The following is a 19,302-nucleotide window of genomic DNA, read 5'->3' as shown; positions in this document are numbered from 1 at the left end:
AGATCGGTCGGAACAGCGGGGGTTACTGCTTGGCTTCCTTCTCAAGGACGACACAAAGCCCGGAAGGTGGCTGGAGTTGTCCCCACCACCGGATACGTATAGTCTGGATCTTGTATGTAGCTTATCCGGATTCATGGGTCATGAATGCCTTGTCTGGTCTTTGACCCCCGACACTTCAGGGTCTTAATCCAAGACAAAAGCCCCGCGAGTTCCGAGTGTTTGAGGACCAGGTTGTAATCCCGAATGTCCGGTTCACGAAATGTGATGGATATAGGCGATGTCTTGCCTTTCATAGCGTCTCTTGGTTTTAGTTAGTCAAAGAGTAATTCTCGCTGGTTGAATGGTTGGCAAGACCAACGGCTTCCTGGCGCGTGGGACCCCATAATTTTACGAGCAGCTTGCCTTCCTGGGACTGGAAGCTCTCGTTAATCGGACATTGAAGCGGGCCTGTTCTCTTGGTGAATCTAGCAGGCGACGTGTTGATGCCATGTAATGAGGTTACGAGGTGAGTTGGTCTTCTTCACTAAGAACAAACTCAAGTCTATTTGTCATCTTGAACTTAGCAGGTGCTTGAAAGTGTGTTGAAATATGACGAAATTCGGAAACTGTTGTGAACATTTGAGAGTGTCGAGTGCGTTTACTTGCCTGCCTCGGGCCACCAACTTGAGGACCTCGTACGGAACAGTATGCAACTAGGGTGACATGGACTTGAGTGCTACCCCATACTGTACTACTAGTATGAGCCCTGGAACCTTCGCAGTAAAGGCACGCATGGACAAGAGCATCCAAATTGTTACTTTGCCGGTGATCAGATACGGGACGATCAAGCCCACACTTGTCGTATGCCGAAGACTACAGAATCTGGAAAGTGGTTGCGTAGGTAGTAGTGTAAGATGTGCCGCAACTGGAGGGATTTCTTCGGATAACTGGCTCACCTTTTTTCTGCAGTGCCGTATTTCATTACACACCTCGGCGCCGAGTTGCAACCCAGAAAACGCAATCCGTGGTTCGCCAAATAAGCTTACTGGAGTCAATGCTACTACAGCGTAGATCAGTCAGTCATACATAGGTGGGCGTGATGGGGCACCCCTTAACCCCTTGCCTCCGCCTGAGTCCTGAACATGAAGGGTTAGATACCCGATGTTTATTCGCATAAACATGACCCATTGCGGTATAGGGATGTCTCAGAGTATGGGTAGCTTGGCAAAAAAAATTTCTCGTCTCGCCGCCACTTGCCTACTCTAAGCTTGCCAAGCTATAGAGCCGAGGTGAGTTTGCCAGAACATAGTCCTCATGTCGCGATGGTAACTCGTAAGATAAATTACTCCTTTTCGTCCGCGATCCAGGGTAGAAGCCAACAGACGACTGGGGTTCGATGTGTATGCCACGGAAGGGCATATTCGTGTTACACATCGTAACGTCTCCAGAGAAGCGATTTTGAATTAACCATATTGCAGCCGCAATAAATAGCCCCCTGTATACCCCCCCACCCCCCGAGTTTCCGGGTCCTGTCGCGGGGGATGAATGAGAAACCGGGAACCAGGGTCGTATCTGAAGCGAACCATTTCGAGCCGCTTCAAAGTCAACAGCACCCCTGTGCACATCGCCGCCAGTGATTTGTGTTGGCGCTGACAGGCGTTCTGGAGGTGCATACTGCGCCGTAGTGACAAACCCCGAGGAAGCCCGCGGACCATAGTAGCATGATGCTTGTCGAGACAAACGCAGTTGGGTTGAGGCAGCAGATATTGAGGTCCCCAGTGGCCGAGGCAGCCGGGGGATCGGCACATCAAGAACCTGTTATTTGCCCAGCTAGAGTCGGATGACGGCTTTTGGACCCTTTTTGCCTGGTTTGCTGGTATCCTGCAGGTCCATTTCGTGAGGAGGAGACACAAGATGGTAGTTGCAGATGGGTCCCTCGTGGTTGGATCGTGGGCTGACGACGTCGACCGAGGACTAGGAGAGCAACAAGGCAGCCAAAGCGACAGATACAGTCACTCGCGCGCATGTTGGCCACAAGCACCGGCACCCAGGACTCGACTACTAGCCTCGTTTTCTAGCCTTCCTGCTTTGTGAGACCAGGGCCCCGGGGATGTAAAGCGCGGGTGACGACGGTCGACTGGGATGGTGTTGTTGTTTTCGAGGAAGACGAGGCTCTTGTCGAAACCAACGAGGGCCTCTTCGCCGAGTCCTCCGGTTCATTGCGTGGCCACCGCGGATTGGCGAGGATATAGTCCAAGGAGGAGGGGGTTTATTCACATGCTGTCGACGTAACGGGTGTCGGTAGAATGTGGCTTGGATAGTCTGGAAAGAAGAGGGTGTTGAACCCCAGCATCATCTACTGCATTGTTGCATACGGGTAGAGGTTTTGGGCAGGTAGGGACCAGCAGTCTGGAAATCCCACGCACCTGGGCTGGGCTGGACCTCTGTGTGTGAAGGAGTTCCTGTTCGCATGCTTATCCGCTTTAGTGTGCCTTGCCGGGCATCTCTGACCGGGTTCGAATCCTGGGTGTTTTCCTGCCGTTGTCCACCCCCATTCCCCTTGACTGAAACTTTTGGTGTTGAGGGGTGTCAACTTGTACAGTTTCCACCACTGACCATGCACATCTAGGTAGGGTACGATCTACACGAGGAGACCGGCGAGGAGAAACTGGCTCATGAGTGGTTGAATGTTGTCCATGGCGGCAGCCCATATGCTCATATCTCGATCATGAACATCAGTATCGTCCATTGATGTAAGGCCGATTGAGTTGAAAGAGTGGATGGACGGGTCATCAGTTTCGAGATGCCGAGGAACATGAAGTGTGTGTACGTATTGGCGTCCGTTCGGGTATTGGTTGCCTGAACAATATCCCGGGTATGCTGCTGCTGCATTGGATTGGGTTGGATCGTGAAGAATCGAGTGGATGGTTGAGGTTGGGAGGAGGAAGGGAGGAAAATGGAAACAGCAAAAAGGCAGGGGTCAGACACCACAAGACGGAACAGAGCCCGAGTGCAGGCAGTGAGTGCAGTGGGAGTGAGGCGAGTGAGGGAGTGGAAAGAGAAGAGGGGGTCAATCAATTCTCTTGGCTGTTGGTAGTAGCAAACCGCAAGCAAAAGTGGGTCCCGGGGGATCTTTCCTTTCCCTGTCGCTCGGTGCCTTGCGAGTGCAAGCTTCCACTTGTGCCTCTCTGGGCTCCCTGGCAAGTGCGCTAGTAAATGCGGGTGAGTGCTGGAGTGCAACGCTGAGCAAACTTTAACTGAGACCCAGTTCGGTGCGTGTGACCGGATGAACACTCCTTCCACTTGGCCCCCTCATCGCTCTTTCCCCTTTGCAGCCAAAGAGACTGACCGCCCGCTCATCATGTCGACCACTTGAAGCAGGAGCAGAACAGCAAACAACCAGAATGAGGAAAGAACATGTAACAAGCCGCAGACGAGAGCAGGCTCCAAGCACTGCACTGCAGTGTGAACCCCCTCAACAGGAGTCCAGTCGGAACTCGGAAGTGGAAAGAGACAGCCCCAGGTCAGCAGAGATGGGGCAGAATGGGGGCCCTTGGCTTGTCTTTTCTCGCACTCCATCCGGCCGGCTGGCAACATTGGATCTCATCGACGGCCATCTAGCAGGTGTGCTCACAGATCTGCCCTTCAGATTGGCTCAAGGGGGCTCGCTACTGCTGCATCTCCGGGGCCCCCTCGTATGTACCCAGGTGGACACGTGCCGGGGGAGGGGTCGCACTTCTGTTTTACCTAACCGCACCTCCAGCCCCGAGGTCTTTCACACTTGCACTCCAGTTCTCTGAGCATCCCGTCTCCCGTCCTCACTCTCCACTGCCAAACCAATTTCACACCATCACTCATAGAGCTAGAGGTGTAGAGCCATCTCAGCTTGACCACTTCATCTCAACAGCCCAGTGGCGTTTCCATGTGGGATGATTGGGATCATACACCTCGCCATGGCAGTTAGTTGTGGCCTTATTTGTTGTACTTATGAACTTGGACCTCAGCTCTCTTCAACCAACCTATCCTTTGGCTTTCCCCATCAGCTAGCATCAGCTAGATAGCCAAAGTCGGAGCACCATGAGTAGTTTTTCAAAGACGTTTGTTGATCCAGGTTTTCGGGCGCTACAAGCCGACGAAAGGACCACAGTCTCGGTCACAGACTCACAGTCCCAGTTGCAGTGACACCCCCAATCTGGCTTCTCATAAGTGCAAAACCCCCAAGCACAGCGTTCAACGAAGTGATTTCAGTGGTTTCGCCTGCAGAACCACAAGATGCTTTGTCAACAGCATCCAATGGCATGACATGACCATCAGAGAGGATGGCGGCAGGGCTCACGAGGTTAGGTGAGTGATGAAGGATCATGATCTTGGTTTCCATTCGACGGCATTGTTGCGCTATCGAGACCTTTATGGTAGTTTGCTGCAAGAACGGCATCTTTTGTTCCAAACTCAGGCCATAATCATTACTGACTCCATTCCAGATCTGAGACCTCAACATGGACCCTTTAGATTTTGGCTCTGCATGTCCCACTCCAAGTGACTAGCCAACATCTCATTTCTTCTCTCGGCCCTCTTTGAGGTCTTACCATGACAGTTGTTAAAACCAGTTGTTAAAACCAGTCCGCGGTGCTGGCTGGGTGTGGATTGTGACGTGCCTGGGGAAACCACCTGCGCACCCCTTGCTCCATTGCTTATCCCCTTGTTTACACAGTAACACCACCCCCGTTACTGAGTCAACGACCCACCCCCTTGTTCGACAGCCTTTCATCGTCGACGCCGGGCTACCCGTAGCGCGGATCCTCCAAGGGTACTTACAGATGGAGACCGTCATCGTTCATTGTCACCGTTGTCCTTTTCTTCTCTAATCCGTGATCAGACAGGCGTAGGATGTACAAGGTACAGACCACCAACGACAAGCACAATGCAGATCAGGGCCTCTCAAAGTTCTTGGTAGAACGGACATTTTGCCCGGCCCCGATAGCTGTTCCATTTCAAATCGTTCCCCTTTACTTTTGCTGACTTCCACGCCTTCCACACCAAATCTTGCGCGTTTCCATGCTGCAGCAGTCAGAACATCAGGACAGTGTCAGGATGAAAAAGACCCCCAAAGCTGCATATGATATTTCCCGACCCATTAACCCGCTTTCTGGATTGTCACTGATCGACTCCCCCCTGGCCGACTTTGGAATCCCTGCTAGGCAATCTACAGCCCTTTTTCTTATTCGTCCCTCTTTCTCTTGAGACGCGGTACTTAGGATAGCCTCAACACCCCCTCTCCATTCTTCCCCGTCCCTCAAAGTGCCGGCCAAGGCAATATCCATCATGCTCTCTTCATAATATCGGCCTCTCTTTAATCTCCCCAATTGTTAACCACCCTGGCTTTGCTACATTGCATTCATATCTTTTCGTCAGCTTATCTGTTCCTACATCAGTCCAAACCCTACAATAATAAAGACATCACATCTCCAAGCAGTCCAGTTGACAGTCTTGGATCTGCTCCTTCAACCATTCAGCATCACACTTAAGCGCATTTTATACATGAGCGCCTCGCCCCTGCATGCCGCCCGTTTTGGCCATATTGTCCTCGAATAAACCAGCAAGACAGCGTCGTTCAGAATCAATACACATACACCTGTACACCGACACACTCGACTACAACAGTGGTTTTTGTGACCTCGAGGGGGCCATCGCACTGGGCTGTCATCCTGCTCGATACCCCCCAGTATCACTCGGCTACTCAAAGTAGAGGTTACCCAACATCTCGTCCAAGCGAAACCTCACAATATCTGCACAATACACACCTGTCCATCTCCGCCGGCCTCGTTCGCACTTCCTGGAAGCTGGAAGCCGGAAGCCGCCAAGTATACCCACGGCCTTGCATGTAACACCAGACGCCTGCACTGCTGGCATCTGTCTTGGCTGGACCTATTGTTCTCCCAATGTAAGACATACACAGCCCATGCTCCATCCCAGAACCCAGTTATCCGGGTTCGTATCGGTTGTTGGTCGGAAGCAGAACCGGCTCCATCTGCATTCCTTCGCTCTTTGCTTCGCTGTTGCCATATTGTAACACAGCAGGATCGCCGACCTAGAAGATCCCTTGACTGACATTGCTTACAGAACCCATAACCACATCGGGCTCCCCGCCGTCCTATGTCCTCTTTCTTCAATGTCTACTGCTGCCGAGTTTTCTCATCACGCTTTTAGCACCAATCCCACCCTCACCACCATGTCTCGATCACTTCACGCTCATCACGAAGCTTACTCCTCAAAGCACGTACACTACACGCCAGAACAGCAATCACAACAGCCGCACTTGTATCGTCAACAGCAACAACGCAGGCTGCCTCCCGTGACCACCATAATACCCACTGGTCCTAGTCCTGTTTCCTCTTCCTGCGATTCAGCTTATCGAGGCCATGGCCGGACTTACTACTCAGACTACCCAACCCCTTCACCAGTGGGACAAACACCTCCTCAATTCCCAGTTACATATAACGAGGCTCGTTCTCATCATGGAAGACAACCAGATGGCCGTCTCTCTCCGGCCTATTCCACTGCTGCCAGTGACAGGTCAACCGTGGAGTCCACCTACGAGTCTCGTTCAAGGCAAATGAGCAACTATCATCAGGCGCACATTGAACCATCTTGGCCACCCTTCCACCAGCAACCCTCACGACTAAGGCAGGAGTCATTCAGCCATTCCACCATGACACGGAAAGCATCTGCACCCGAAAAAAACCACAACACCAGCAATAACAACAGCAACAGCTCCCCACCACCCGAGGGATCACAAACCCCATCAAGCTCCCAGCAAGGCGGTTCTCCAAGGCAGGAATCCCGGCCCATGAGTATATCCAACCTCATAAGCACCGACAACACCCGAAACACCGGGAACCCGGTCCCGCCACCGCCCAACTCAGGCAAAAAGACCGACTACCGAATCTCGGTCCGCCAACAGCCCTTCGCCGCCCGCAGCTGCGGCTTCGGCGAGCGCGACCGGCGCGTCATCGACCCACCACCCATCGTGCAACTAACCATCCACAACGACACGCTCTCGCGCGAAGAGCACTCCCGCTTGCTGCGACACCAGTTCAGCGTCATCCACTGCAGCATCTGGGACGAGACAGGCATCAAGGACATGAGCAGCATGCCTGAGGACTTCCGGCAGCAGCGCCGGCTGATGGGCACTCTGGTAGCCTCGCCCTTTGTCGGGCAAGACGAGAACGGCGAGGAAGGGTGTTTCTTTTGCTTCCCCGATCTAAGCTGTCGCACGCCCGGCATTTTCAGACTCAAGTTTGCGCTGGTGGTGCTGGACCCTGCACGCATGATGGCGGGCGATCGATCGAGCATCGTGGCCACGGCCATGAGCGAGCCGTTCCAGGTGTATAATGCGAAGGATTTCCCGGGCATGAAGGCCAGTACGCCGTTGACGAAACGGCTCAAGGAGCAGGGGTGTTTGATCAGTATCAAGAAGGGGAATGAGAAGGGCGGAAATAATGGGGGAAGTAAAGGTGAAAGGGAGGAGGAGAGCGGGGATGATGATGGAGATGAAAGCTCGGAAGAAAGGGGAGGAGGGGGGAAGAAGGGGAGGAACAACAACAACAACAACAACAACAACAACAACAACAAAAGGCAGAAGAGGGGGTCTTCGTGAACAACTGCTTGAACGTTTTGCGCCTCTGGTTCGAGTTTTGGTTTTTGGTTTTCGGTTTTCGGGTTCTTTTCCCGGTTCGGTTCTTCACATACACATGTTACGGCTCATGAATCGCTATATACCCATTTTCAATTTTTTCCACTTTTTTTTAGTTTTTTTTTTGTTTTCTAGGATATCCCACGATCTTCCTATCCATCAAATCAAAATGCGCATCGGTCTATTATAGGGCAAGCTGTCGATCATTGAATGGCAGAGTTGTTGATGAAAATCGGTTCGCTTCTCGCTCTGCCCTATGGCTACCTACTTTTATAAGTTTTGATTCCCCGCTATCTTATCAATCAATCACAATCACCAAAATAGCGCCAGTGGTTTAGTGGTAAAATCCATCGTTGCCATCGATGGGCCCCGCGTTCGATTCGCGGCTGGCGCAATTCTTTTTCCACTTTTTTCTTCTTTTTTTCTGCTTCCTTCCTCCCTGGTCTTTCTTTCTTCTTCATCTTCTCTTGCCAGCTTCCCCGTCCTTCCCATCCTTCCTTCCTTCCTGCTGTTTTTCATGCGTGACACATCTATCTTCCCGTGTTCAACGAACGAGCGCGCAGGCTACAATGCCCTAGGTAATGATTTTTTTTTTGTTTCCATCATGGAAGAGGAGGAACGTCCTCATGAGAAGGAGGGAGGCTAGCTACAAGGCTCTATTCCATCCTTTCGTTCGTTCCACGCATGAACGGGAAGATGAGAGAGATAATAATTCAACTTGTGCGTTTTCACCAGAATGGATGGTATGTCGATCTACTTATTGGTAGGTACCTATTTTCCCTTGAATGGCAGCCACCCAGTTCATTGGTCATGCATTCCTCAGTTGTATCATCCCATCCATCCATCCATCCATCCACCAATCGCCCATATTTTTCGTTTATATCTTTTTTCTTTTCTTTTTTCTTCCTAGTTACACCCCAACCAGCCAACACCGGAACTCCTCACCATCACTCTGCCTGCTATCATTCTAGCTTTTACCACACGCATTGATAAAAGAGGGAAACGTAGACGAGGCAGCAGATAAAACCAAGCATGACGAAAAAAAAGCAAGATACAATGGCTGCTATTGTATATATATATCCTACAAAACAGTCCTGTCCTCATCATGACTGACTGAATGTCTTTCGTAATTCCTCCTCCTCCGCCTTCGCCTTGCTCATCCTCCAGTCTGTCAGATACCATTCTTGTTGCCATCTTTTGCCTCTCCGGGCGATGAAACCAGCTTTCTTCTTCTTTTCCTTCTTCTCCTTCTCGTTCCCAGTCCTCAATCTTTCTAAGAGACCATGGACTTAACCGTCCTTGTGAATATCTCTCATCGAAGTGGTCATAAGAGTGTCCACTCCACCTCGTTGGAACCTGGAGATACACAAAGTCTCCTTCATCCACCCACTCTTGGGGGTTTTCCATTCAGGCAATTGACCAGCCAGCAAGGCTGTGATCAGACCTCAAGTCTTCTCTTTTGTTCTTCCACCATCCACCGCGGCTCGGCACTTGGCACGCGAGCTGCGAAGCTGCGCATGGGGATAGTCGTACATGACTTGTTCATATCCACTGCTCATCAACGACTTGAGGAGGTATATAGACCTACTCGGTCGGTTGAATGGCTAGTGGGCGTAAATGAAGTTCCCAGTCTTCACTGCATGGTCTTCAAGAACCCGTCAAGGTCGAAGCTTTCCTCGTACTGGGAGTTGTCCCACAGCTCCCCGAGGCCTTCGAGCCAAGCCGCCTTCTTGCCAGGTTGCCTGACATCGCCTGTCTCGATATCTACCATGTCCTCCTCCCTGCCCTCGAGGTTGTCCTTGTTCTTGCCCTCCGTTATGAGGTTTGGTCCGGCATCACCAAGGTTGAACAAGTCGAGAATCTGATCCGTATCCATTGTCGAGAGTCCTGCATTCTGCTGGTTGACGACCGTGCTAGCGACATCGATCTTGAATCGCTGTAGGCTGAGGATCTTCTCCTCGAGTGTTCCGCGGGTGATCAACCGGTAGACATTGACCACCTTCTTCTGACCGATACGATGGGCGCGATCCATGGCCTGCAGATCCTTCTGCGGATTCCAGTCGTGCTCAACAAAGATAACGGTATCTGCGCCAGTCAGGTTGAGACCAAGACCACCGACGCTCGTGGTGAGAAGCAACACATCGTACGACGGGTCACTGTTGAACTTGTTGACAATGTCCTGACGGCGGGTAGGATCGACGGAGCCGTCAAGACGAAGGTGAGACACTGAGGGAAGCATTTTCTTGAGGACGGTGTTCTGAACCATATCCAACATTTCCTTCATTTGGCAGAAAATGAGAGCACGATGAGGCTTGATGGGCGTGTAGAGCGGGTCGGACGATTCTTGGCCTTCGACACCAATGCCGCAGTCGACAAGCAAGTCTCGGAGCGCCGTGAGCTTGGGGGCATGGACTGGATCCTCGAGGCTGGTGTTTCGCTTGGCCAGGAACTTTTGTGTATCGTCGTACTGCTTGTGACCAGGCTTCATGACGAGCGCCGGAGAGTTGCAAAGCTTGCGCATGTACTGCAGTGCCTGGAAAATGTGGGCCTTGGCCTCCTTGTCATCGCGGCCCGCTTCTTCCGTGATCTTCGCCGCCTCCCTCTTGGTGAAGTCCTCGAAAAGCTTGCGCTGGAGGTCGCTGAGATCGCAGTAGTAGTTCTGCAGAATTTTGGGCGGCAAGTCGTTAAGAACCTCCTCCTTGAGACGACGTAGGAGGAACGGCAGGACTTGCTTATGCAGCGCCTCGATAGCTAGAGCACCTGCTTCTTGTTCCTTTGAAGACGCCTTGCTATATCGACTGTTCGCAATGGGCTTTGCGAATCTGTCCAAGAACACCTTTTCTGCACCCAAGAAGCCGGGCATCAGGAAGTCGAACAAAGACCAGAGTTCTAACACATTGTTCTGGATGGGCGTTCCGGTGAGGATCAGACGGTGGTTGCTCGTCAATTGCTTGACAGCAATGGTAATCTTTGCCTTGGGGTTCTTGATCAAATGCCCCTCATCAAGAACCACGTAGTTCCAGCTGTACTTGTTAATGACGTCAATATCATTGCGGCAGACATCATAAGAGGTGATGACGATGTCGGTCTCGTCCAGGACGTCCTTCATAGCCTTACGCTCAGCAGGAGGACCAACATAGGTTGTGACGCTGAGGAACGGAGCGTAGTTCTTGATCTCCTGTTGCCAATGTCCCGAAAGGGTGGGCGGGCAGACGATCAAAGACGGTAGTCGTCTGACATCTGGCGCACCAGTCTTGACAAATTCCTCAGCACGCTGATGGTGGTCACTGGCGACAATGCAAATTGTCTGGAGTGTCTTGCCAAGACCCATGTCGTCGCAGAGAATACCGTGGAGGTGATACTTGTTGAGAAAATGGAGCCAGTTGACGCCCTCCTGCTGGTACGAACGCAGCTCGGCCTTGATGGCGACAGGAATCTGGAACGGCTCAACCTTCTTCGGGTCAAGTAGCTGCTGAATAAACGTTCTCTCGCGGTTTCGTCCACGCAGAAGCTCCTCTGAAAGACCGGGAGGATCTGGAATACCAGCCTCAAGAGGTACGAGCTTGACGAGCGTAGCGAATGATGTCGTCGCAATAAGACGGATGTTGTCGTCGGAATCGCTCATGCGGCCAAGGACAGGCACAATGAGGAATATTACATATGGCAGGATAGCATCGCCCATGACTGCAATCAAGTGGTAGATAATCTCAATGGCACCCTGGCGGAAGTTGAGGTCGACGGGGTTATTGATTGAGGGGAGAACCTTTTCGACAAGAGCAGTCATACCATCAACGGTGATGACGGAGCAAATGGTGGCCATACACTTGGCAGCCATGTACCGGAAGACCGAAAGCTGAGACTGGAGAGCCTTGATGACAAAGGGCACTTGTCTCATGACAAATGAGTGAAGTGCGGTATGGAGTGTTGGTGTCATGGTTCGAATGATGGACAGGGCATCCACAATTTCTTGACCAAACATGCTCGAAGGATCTCTGGCCTCTGCTGGAAGTTCACCTGAAAAGGCTCTGACCAGAGGCTCCTCCATGAAGGCGCGGAGACTAGGGACCCGGCTCAGAAGTTCAGGTCCGTATGTCTGTGACAGCACCTCCAAAGCCTGCTTGGCACCGCGACGAGTAATGTGAGCTCTCTTTGCTTCGATCGCGAATCTGATGGGATCGTCGTGCTCGGCTCGGTCCTCCTCCTTGGACATGGAAAGAATAACGTTCATCTTATGAGCGTGTTGGGGGAACTCAGGTGTCTCAGCAGTTTCCACACATGTGTACTTGACCAAGTTAGCGACAATCTTGTCGCCAGGGCCACGGCGGCCAGACTCAGTAAAGAGTTGTACCAGACGCGCGACGCCAGTAGCGGAGCGACACTGTAGCAGGTGGTTCTCCTCGCCCTTGACGCTATCCATGATAGCCTTGATGAGTGGGCTGGGCTTTTTGGGTAGCACCTGCATGGACACCAAGGCGCATGCAGCAGAAGCACGAATACGAGTGTCACGAGCTTCCTTTGCCGCCTTGGCTTCCTCAATGGCAATGACGACGAGATCGCGAGCCTCATTGAGGTCCTTGACAGCGATCAGCCGCTGACCAGGGGCCATGATCTTCTTGAGCCTCTCGAAATCTTCGTTGACGACCTTCTCAGCGTTGGCAATGGAAAAGGCGCCGGGACCAGCTTCGGGCTCGCCCTGTACCACAACAGCGAGAGTGGGCAACTTGCTCTGCGAAACCTTGCCATGATCACGGCAGAGGTTAAGCAGCTGCTGCGATTGTGATCGTACCCGCTGCACGTAGGTAACCAGGTCTCGGTAGTGGGATGGCCGTTCTTGCTCAATGATTGCGAGCAATGGTTGTACGAAGCGAGCTGACGCCTGACTAGAGGCGCTATTTTTGGCGTACTCGTCAATGATGACGCCGGCAGTAAGCTGAGTTGAAGAGTATGCGGATGAGAGGGCGGGAATAATGCTGGCATCGTAGGCTTCGACGGTTGATGGCGGAACCAAAGCCATGACTAAGCCCATGGCCTTAGCAGCCGAGACGCGAGAACGGATCAGAACATCCATTCCAACGAGGTCGACATCTCCCTGCATCATGTGGCCATCGACATCGTGAGTATGGGAAGTTGGAGGAGGATCATCGACCCTGGTCGATTTTCTCCTCCGTTTGACAGTCCTCTCCGCACCTTCTGGTGGCGATGACCTCCTGTTACCACCAGCAACAACACCCGGCAAAGAATAGGTTCCGCCAGAAGGCTTCTGGAACAAGCTTGCATTCATGGGGATGGGGTTTCTGGACACACCGATGGGATGGAGCGTCAGCTGCATGAGCGTGTCCACGTGCGGGCCAAACTCATCAGCGAGTATCGCAGGGTTGTTGTTAGCAAGTGTGCGGACGAGGGCCGCCCAAAGATCGACAGATGCATTCAGCGTTTCCTGGTCCCTCTCAACAAGGATGTTTTGGAAGATTAGACGCAGAATCCTTCCACCAAGCCACCCTTGCGTTGTGTCGCCTCCGAGCTTGACAAATGTCATCAAAGCCTTAAGCACAGCGAGCCGGACAGAGGTAATAGTATGACGAAGGAAGGGATAAAGCCTCGGGACGAGGAGTGTGAATGATCGCTCCTCGTCGTGTGACGCCGAGTGCTTCATGGTTTCCAAGACTTCTGGGAAACTGCAAAGAGTCGCCAGGAGGTCCATGATCTTTCCTGTAGACGCACTGAGATCGTCTCCCAGGTTAGAGAGACTTTCCCAAACAATGTTGATGAGATTGGGTAGGGCATCTGAGCGCATCATAACAAATTCCTTGGCCATAGGTATGAGGGTTGCCGCGCTGACCGAGCGAACATCGTCATCCTGGTTGGCCAATCCTTCCATGACAGCGAGAATAACGCCGTCAATCATGGCAGTATTTTGCAGCAGCAGGTCCTTCCTCACAGCAACGACATATCGAAGGCCGATCATGCCACCGTGGCAGATGGCCCACTCATGGTGGTTAAGCTGAAGATCTCTTTGCATCACCATACGAAACAACAGTTCGTAGATGGCATGGACCGTCACTGAAGGGCAATGACGAAGGACGGATCCAAGTGTCTGGCCGACGGTCTCACGAATAGGCGCCACAGAGGTATCGGAGCTATAATCTGTGAACCTATCAAGCATCAAAACGCAGCACAAGCGGCAGGCGAGGTCATCCAGCCACTTGCGATTGAGTTCGTTGTTCTCCGAACGAGACTTGGCCATCAGTCTTCCTGCGCCAGCGCCATGAACCCTGATCACCTCGCGCAAGCCCATGGCAGCGCCATGACGAGTTTCCCATTGAGGATCAAAGAGGTCGACCTTGAGGAAATCGCAGAGACGTTCGTATGGCCATTCAACACCTTCCAAGTTGTTGTCGGCCTCAATCTCGGACTTGATGGGAATGATGGGCCCCTTGTATTCGCTGACAACCTTAGTGTCCTCTTCAATATCGGCGGGCCTATCGAGGCTGAAATAGTCGTTCATCTTGCCGCCCTTGGAATCGGCGTCCACCATCGGGGTGTCGTCAAAGCCCTCGGAGCCGGCGGTCGTGTTTCGGCGCAAGGAGAGGTCACCGAAGCCGGTCTTGCCCTGAGCAGCCTTCTGGGCCTCCTTCTTCCGCTTTCGCTTGAGAACATTCAGCTGGCGTGCACTAAGCCCGGCCGTCTCACCGTTCTGATTGTTGCCGGAACCGACACTGTCATGACGGCCGAAGCCATTAGCTGCAGCTGGATCGAGAGGGGTCGCAGGGCTGAGGATGGCATCGTTAACGACAGGTATCTCTTCATCCTTAAACTCACGTCCAAGGAGACCCAGACGGCCATTGAGCGTTTTCTTCTGATGGTTCAGCCGACTTTGTGGATCGAGAGCTGCAAGGCCCCAATCATTTTTGTCGCCAATTCTGAGCAACGACCTGCCGTACTTGAGAATGTTGATAACGTCCAGGGTCCTAAGACTGAACTGTTCCTCCTCGCTAAGAGACAGTTTTGGCCCCTCTTCTTTCTTGATGAAGCCATTGCTGTCCTCATCTTTTATCGCCGTATCGGGCTCCTCGTCGGCATTGGGGTCATATTGCGGTGCATTCTCGATGATTTTGCCTATAGCTTTGGCAGCAGTTGATCTGGTTTCCCAGTCTTTGTGGCGCAGGTAGGGGACAACCCGAGAGAGCAGGTTGAAAAGCTCATCAGGATGTTCCTTTTGCCATGTGGCGAGCTGGTCTACAGCAGCATCCCGGATCAGGCGAGTACTGCCCGTCTCAATGAGCCTTTACGTAAGGCTGGTTAGCCAAGTGTCGAGAAAAACATGAACCTCCAAGAGGGCAGGGTACTTACGTGACAAGGCGATCTAGCCGTGACGCCATCTCTTGTTCATGTCAGTAGACTGTGTTTATGTGGTTAATAGGGGGTTATTGCCATGGCACTGCAACAAAGTCAGTCTTGTACCCTTCAAGCTTTGTCTGATGCATGGAATGGGAGAGGAACAACAACAAAACAAGAGACGCTGACGAGGTGAAACCCCTGCCAAGACCCGGAATGTTATGTCTGAGGGTTAGGGGAGATACAGTCCACATTCACGTCTCCAACCTCGATGACGAGCAACCTCAAAACAGACAACATCCAACAGCCAAGTGTGACAGCAAGGTCCATAGAACACTAACTCTGAAGCAAGGGAAAGGCTTGGACAGGAAGGGCAAAGAAGGGATAAGTAGTGAGGTTAGGATGATGGGTATGTGAACATACCTTGGGAATATCCACAGTTATGGCAAGGCTGTAGTCCCAAATGCACAACACAAGATCCACTGTAGACTGTGATGGTGGCGGCTGTTGTTGTGGGATTGCGGGAAGTAAAGAATATTTCTATGAGAAGGTCTAGAAATATCAGCTTTTAGCCATTTGGGTCACATTGTTGGATTTGATCCCATAGTTGACGCATTGTGTGTGGTGGTCCATGGTCATCGTGAAAGAAGCAAACAGAGTGACAGGATGGGCAGTATGAGAAAGTGCAAAGAAGGGAGTCGGTTGGCATGACCCAAGCCAGATGATGTGTTCCAGGGGGGGCTAGCAATAACAACAGTACTTGTTGCAAGAAATCAAACATTTGTAGACAGATGAAAGTGGTGGGGGTGGTGGTGTTGATGAGATGACATTGTGGGATGAAAATGGAAAGTATCAAACTCAAGACTCACCGTCCGAAGGGCTCAAGGTGAGCAAGGTGTGGTGTGGTGTCCCCGTTCTGCCAAAAGTCTCTGTATGCAAGCCACCAAGGTCGCCGGTACCTTGCGCTAAGCAAACACACACAAAATCACACACGGTGCAACGGTGACAGCAGCGGCAGGCCAAAGATGGTCCGTGTGGTGCGTGTGGTGGTCCGTGGATATTTTGGCGGGGGAGTATCGAAATAATATGGAGGGGTCTGGACCAGGCGGTCAACTCCCGGTCTTGTCGCGCCTTGAAATAGTAGCCAAGTAGCCAAGTATCGGAAGGTGGTGACGTTGAGGCAGGGCAGGTTATGGCAATTTGCGTTTCTGAAATGTGCTTCTGCCTTGTGTTACTGTGTCGCCCGGACTGGTGGTTGGTTGGTCGGAGAAGGTGAGGTCGGGTCGTGCACGCGCGCAGCAGGGCGCAGGTTGTAGTAGGGCGTAGCGAGCAACAAGTGCGCGGATGGGCGATGGCGGGCAGTGGGAGGTTCGGGTGGAGGGCAGCGGCCTGTCTATAAAGAATATTGGTTAGTAAATTTATAGACAAGCCGGCACTTCCCAACGTTCCTCCCTTCTCAAATTTTAGCGCGATCCATCCACCCCTGCCATCCATGCGCCTCCCCCAATTGCACCCCATTGCCCCCAGTCAAGTGCGGCCCACGATTGGCTGCCCGCCCTCACGCCCCAGTCGGTTTCTCCAGTCAAGAAGGAAGGAGTGCTTTTGCTTTGAGCTTCATCAGATTGAGAGCTTTGCCCTGTGGCCCTTTGGTGGTGCACGGTTGACGGTTTTGTCTCTGGAGACGACATGCCATTCTTTTTCCCTTTTCCCTTTCCTTTGTTGTACGTTTGCCCAGTCCATTCTTTAAACATGGGATTCTATCGATGGCGCTTCCTTCAGGTGTGTACCTGTTGCCAGACCAACTCACTGGGTGGACTTGGAGGAGTCGAGTCGAGTCGGATGACGGAGGTGCGTGCTTGCCAGTGCTTGCCTGTTCCGCCCGCCTGCCCGCCTGCCTGCCTGCCTGCCTGCCTGCCTTAACCCTTCGGGACAAAGCCCAGTGCGACCCGATGACGAATAGCCGGCAGAAAGGCTGCGCTGCAAAACATTGGACAGGAGAGGGTCGTCTGGCTGAATGATCACTCTGCCATCACGGTCCGAAGACTCGGTCGGTCGGATACCGCAAGTCCTGCACTTTGGCAATCGGGAGTAGTCCGGGTCACGACCTCATCCGTTTCCAGACCCGGGCACCGATATAAGGTAACGACTACCGATAACCGTCTGTGTGAACCTCATTTCTCCCGAAGTAGCTGGCTCTCTTCCCATCGAGTATAAGCAACGGAGTGGTGCTAAGCTTCTTGCTTTCCCCGCGCATTCGGGACTGGGCTCGTCTCGGTCTCGGCTTGATCAGCTGCAGGGCAACCTAGTCGTATAAATATATAAACCCAGGCCCCCGGGTCGGCTCGACCCGCCACATTGCAGTTTCCTACTGTCCTCCTGCTTTTAGGGCCACGATGGCAAATGTGATGCCCTCAAATCTGGACGGTCACATTTCGTGGAAGAGCCATGATACAAGCCGATATTTATATCCCCCCACATCAAGCTAACGGCGGCCCACAACCTCATTGTTGATGATGGAAAACGTTTGTCTACCTAGCCGTCAAGGCGCGGCGCGAAACGAAAACGAAACCAGGATGCGGTACACGGTAGTGCAGCATAAGCAAGCTGGCGACGTACCCCATGGCCCACCAATCTGTCAAAACCGTGTGCCTGATCCATATCAAAGATAGCCATCGTCGTTCGGCTTCGTACTGTGAGAATCCTCGAACCAGGAAAGCCAATGATTGGGGATATCTCGGTACGTAACGATGCCCTTGTTGGTGCCTGTCTCGCCAGTCATGCATTCGATTCGGATGGTACCGCTGTCGCGTCGCCGCCGTCCTGTGACCACCGCCAAGGGACACTGGAAGCAACCTCAAAATGCAGAGCGGTAAGGAAGGGCACTCCAAACGGCTGCCAGAGTTGTAACAAAGGGCTGTTTGGCGAGAATCTTAATAAACGCCGATATCTGGCCAGCCTCCAGCCTTGGATGTGTCCGAAAAGAGGTTCAAGTCAGACATTTAGTTCCAGGTTTACACATCAGTCCTGGTAAGTTCGCTAGCGTGAGACTTCACAACGTACTCTTCGCGACTCAGCCAAAATTCCACTACTTTTCGTGCAATAAGTTGGTATCAACCTGATGCGTTTTTCCCGTTTCATACAATCTATCCAATTTTCCGCTTTAAATCTGGTTATTCTCTTGTCTTGATGTTAAGTTTCGCAGACCCCGGCCGTACGAACCGCGCTAACAAACTTTTAAGGACTGATGTGTATACGCGTGCATTAGTCGGACGGCACAACTGGAAGTGTGTAATCACCGACAACCTCCACGCGGGATCTGCGACATAGGAACCATTTGTTTAAAACAATAACGATCTGCTCCCTTTTCCCATCTCGCGCTTCTGGAGTACACAGAACCAGAGAGTTCTCGACACATAACGGACAACCAACTTTATCGAGAAAAAGGAACATCAAGAGCGATTACTATGAGGTCTTTGTGAGGTTGCCGCACCGCAGGGACAGTGGGGCAAGCTAAAAACAATTAGGTTTCCGTCAAGTGGGGCATGGGAACGTCCACTGATCATTTCAAAGTCTGGGGTTTCCTTGCTGCTCCCCATTCGGGCACCATTTTCGGTCCCAAGCGAGCCCACAGAGAGAGTTGAAAGCCTCGAACAGATTTTTCGTCATTCCTCTCCTTTGCTTCATCATCCACTTCCTGTTCTCGCCGTCGTTGAAACCTTGGGACCCCAACTTCAAAACAAGACGTTGGGTCGTCTCCATTTACGAAAATGACGATTGGCTGTTCCAAGAGTGGAGGAGTTGAAAACGGACACTTGGTCGGAATATGTCGTAGTAGTAATCCATTATTTCAGTCATTCTCCTATTTTTTTATGACACGGAATATTTCCGTAATTACTGACCTGACCGGGTTTGTGCACTAGTCTGAACTTTCGACTTCCACTTACATAAAGTGGTTAAACAACCCAACCTTATTGTACAAACTCGCTAATCTTATAGTTCGTATATTTATTCCAATACATATTTGTACAAAGTCACTTTAATAGATCTCTAGTTAGGATCTTAAATGGTATAAAATATTATGAAAGTTATATAACAATCTAGCAAAATTAAATTTTCATTATCTTACTTATTAGTAATAATATTGTTTGCTGCAATGCACTACCTAGCTTATAATAATAACACTAGTATAGAAATACTACAGTAAACTATGCACTTGTAGCAGAGCAGAGCGGAAGCGGTAGGAAGTATGATACCAATACTAAAGAAAGCAGCGTAGTAACTGTCACAGCGTAACC

The 19,302-nt window shown here is 51.7% G+C and overlaps 2 protein-coding genes and 1 non-coding gene across 3 annotated transcripts; 2 read left to right on the top strand and 1 right to left on the bottom strand.

Annotated features, from left to right (window-relative positions):
• Positions 1-6,208: 6,208 nt before the first annotated feature.
• Positions 6,209-7,944, top strand: SMAC4_02001 (uncharacterized protein; the record flags this gene model as incomplete). Its single annotated transcript, XM_003348932.2, has 1 exon — positions 6,209-7,944. The coding sequence occupies one exon, from the start codon at positions 6,209-6,211 to the stop codon at positions 7,634-7,636; it is 1,428 nt and encodes a 475-aa protein (XP_003348980.2). The 3' UTR covers positions 7,637-7,944.
• Positions 7,945-7,995: 51 nt separating this feature from the next.
• On the top strand, positions 7,996-8,066 carry SMAC4_13625. The gene has a single exon. It is a non-coding gene; the product is annotated as a tRNA-Gly (tRNA).
• A 521-nt stretch (positions 8,067-8,587) lies between these two features.
• SMAC4_02000 (uncharacterized protein) lies at positions 8,588-15,283 on the bottom strand. The gene is made up of 2 exons (XM_066089693.1): positions 15,023-15,283; positions 8,588-14,955 (listed from the first exon to the last, which is right to left on the bottom strand). The coding sequence occupies exons 1-2, from the start codon at positions 15,049-15,051 to the stop codon at positions 9,306-9,308; spliced, it is 5,679 nt and encodes a 1,892-aa protein (XP_065946810.1). The 5' UTR covers positions 15,052-15,283; the 3' UTR covers positions 8,588-9,305.
• Positions 15,284-19,302: the final 4,019 nt, after the last annotated feature.

This window comes from Sordaria macrospora, chromosome 4 (assembly GCF_033870435.1).
Source record: "Sordaria macrospora chromosome 4, complete sequence".
NCBI classification, from domain to species: domain Eukaryota; kingdom Fungi; phylum Ascomycota; class Sordariomycetes; order Sordariales; family Sordariaceae; genus Sordaria; species Sordaria macrospora.
Note: the sequence above shows the minus strand (reverse complement) of the source record. Positions and strands in the feature narration are given on the sequence as shown.

Excerpts from the sequence above, each read along its gene's own strand:
- SMAC4_02000 (XM_066089693.1), bottom strand. The coding sequence starts at position 15,051 with ATGGCGTCACGGCTAGATCGCCTTGTCAC. Across the intron at positions 14,956-15,022 it reads CGGCTAGATCGCCTTGTCAC|GCTCATTGAGACGGGCAGTA; the intron begins GTAAGTACCCTG and ends CCTTACGTAAAG.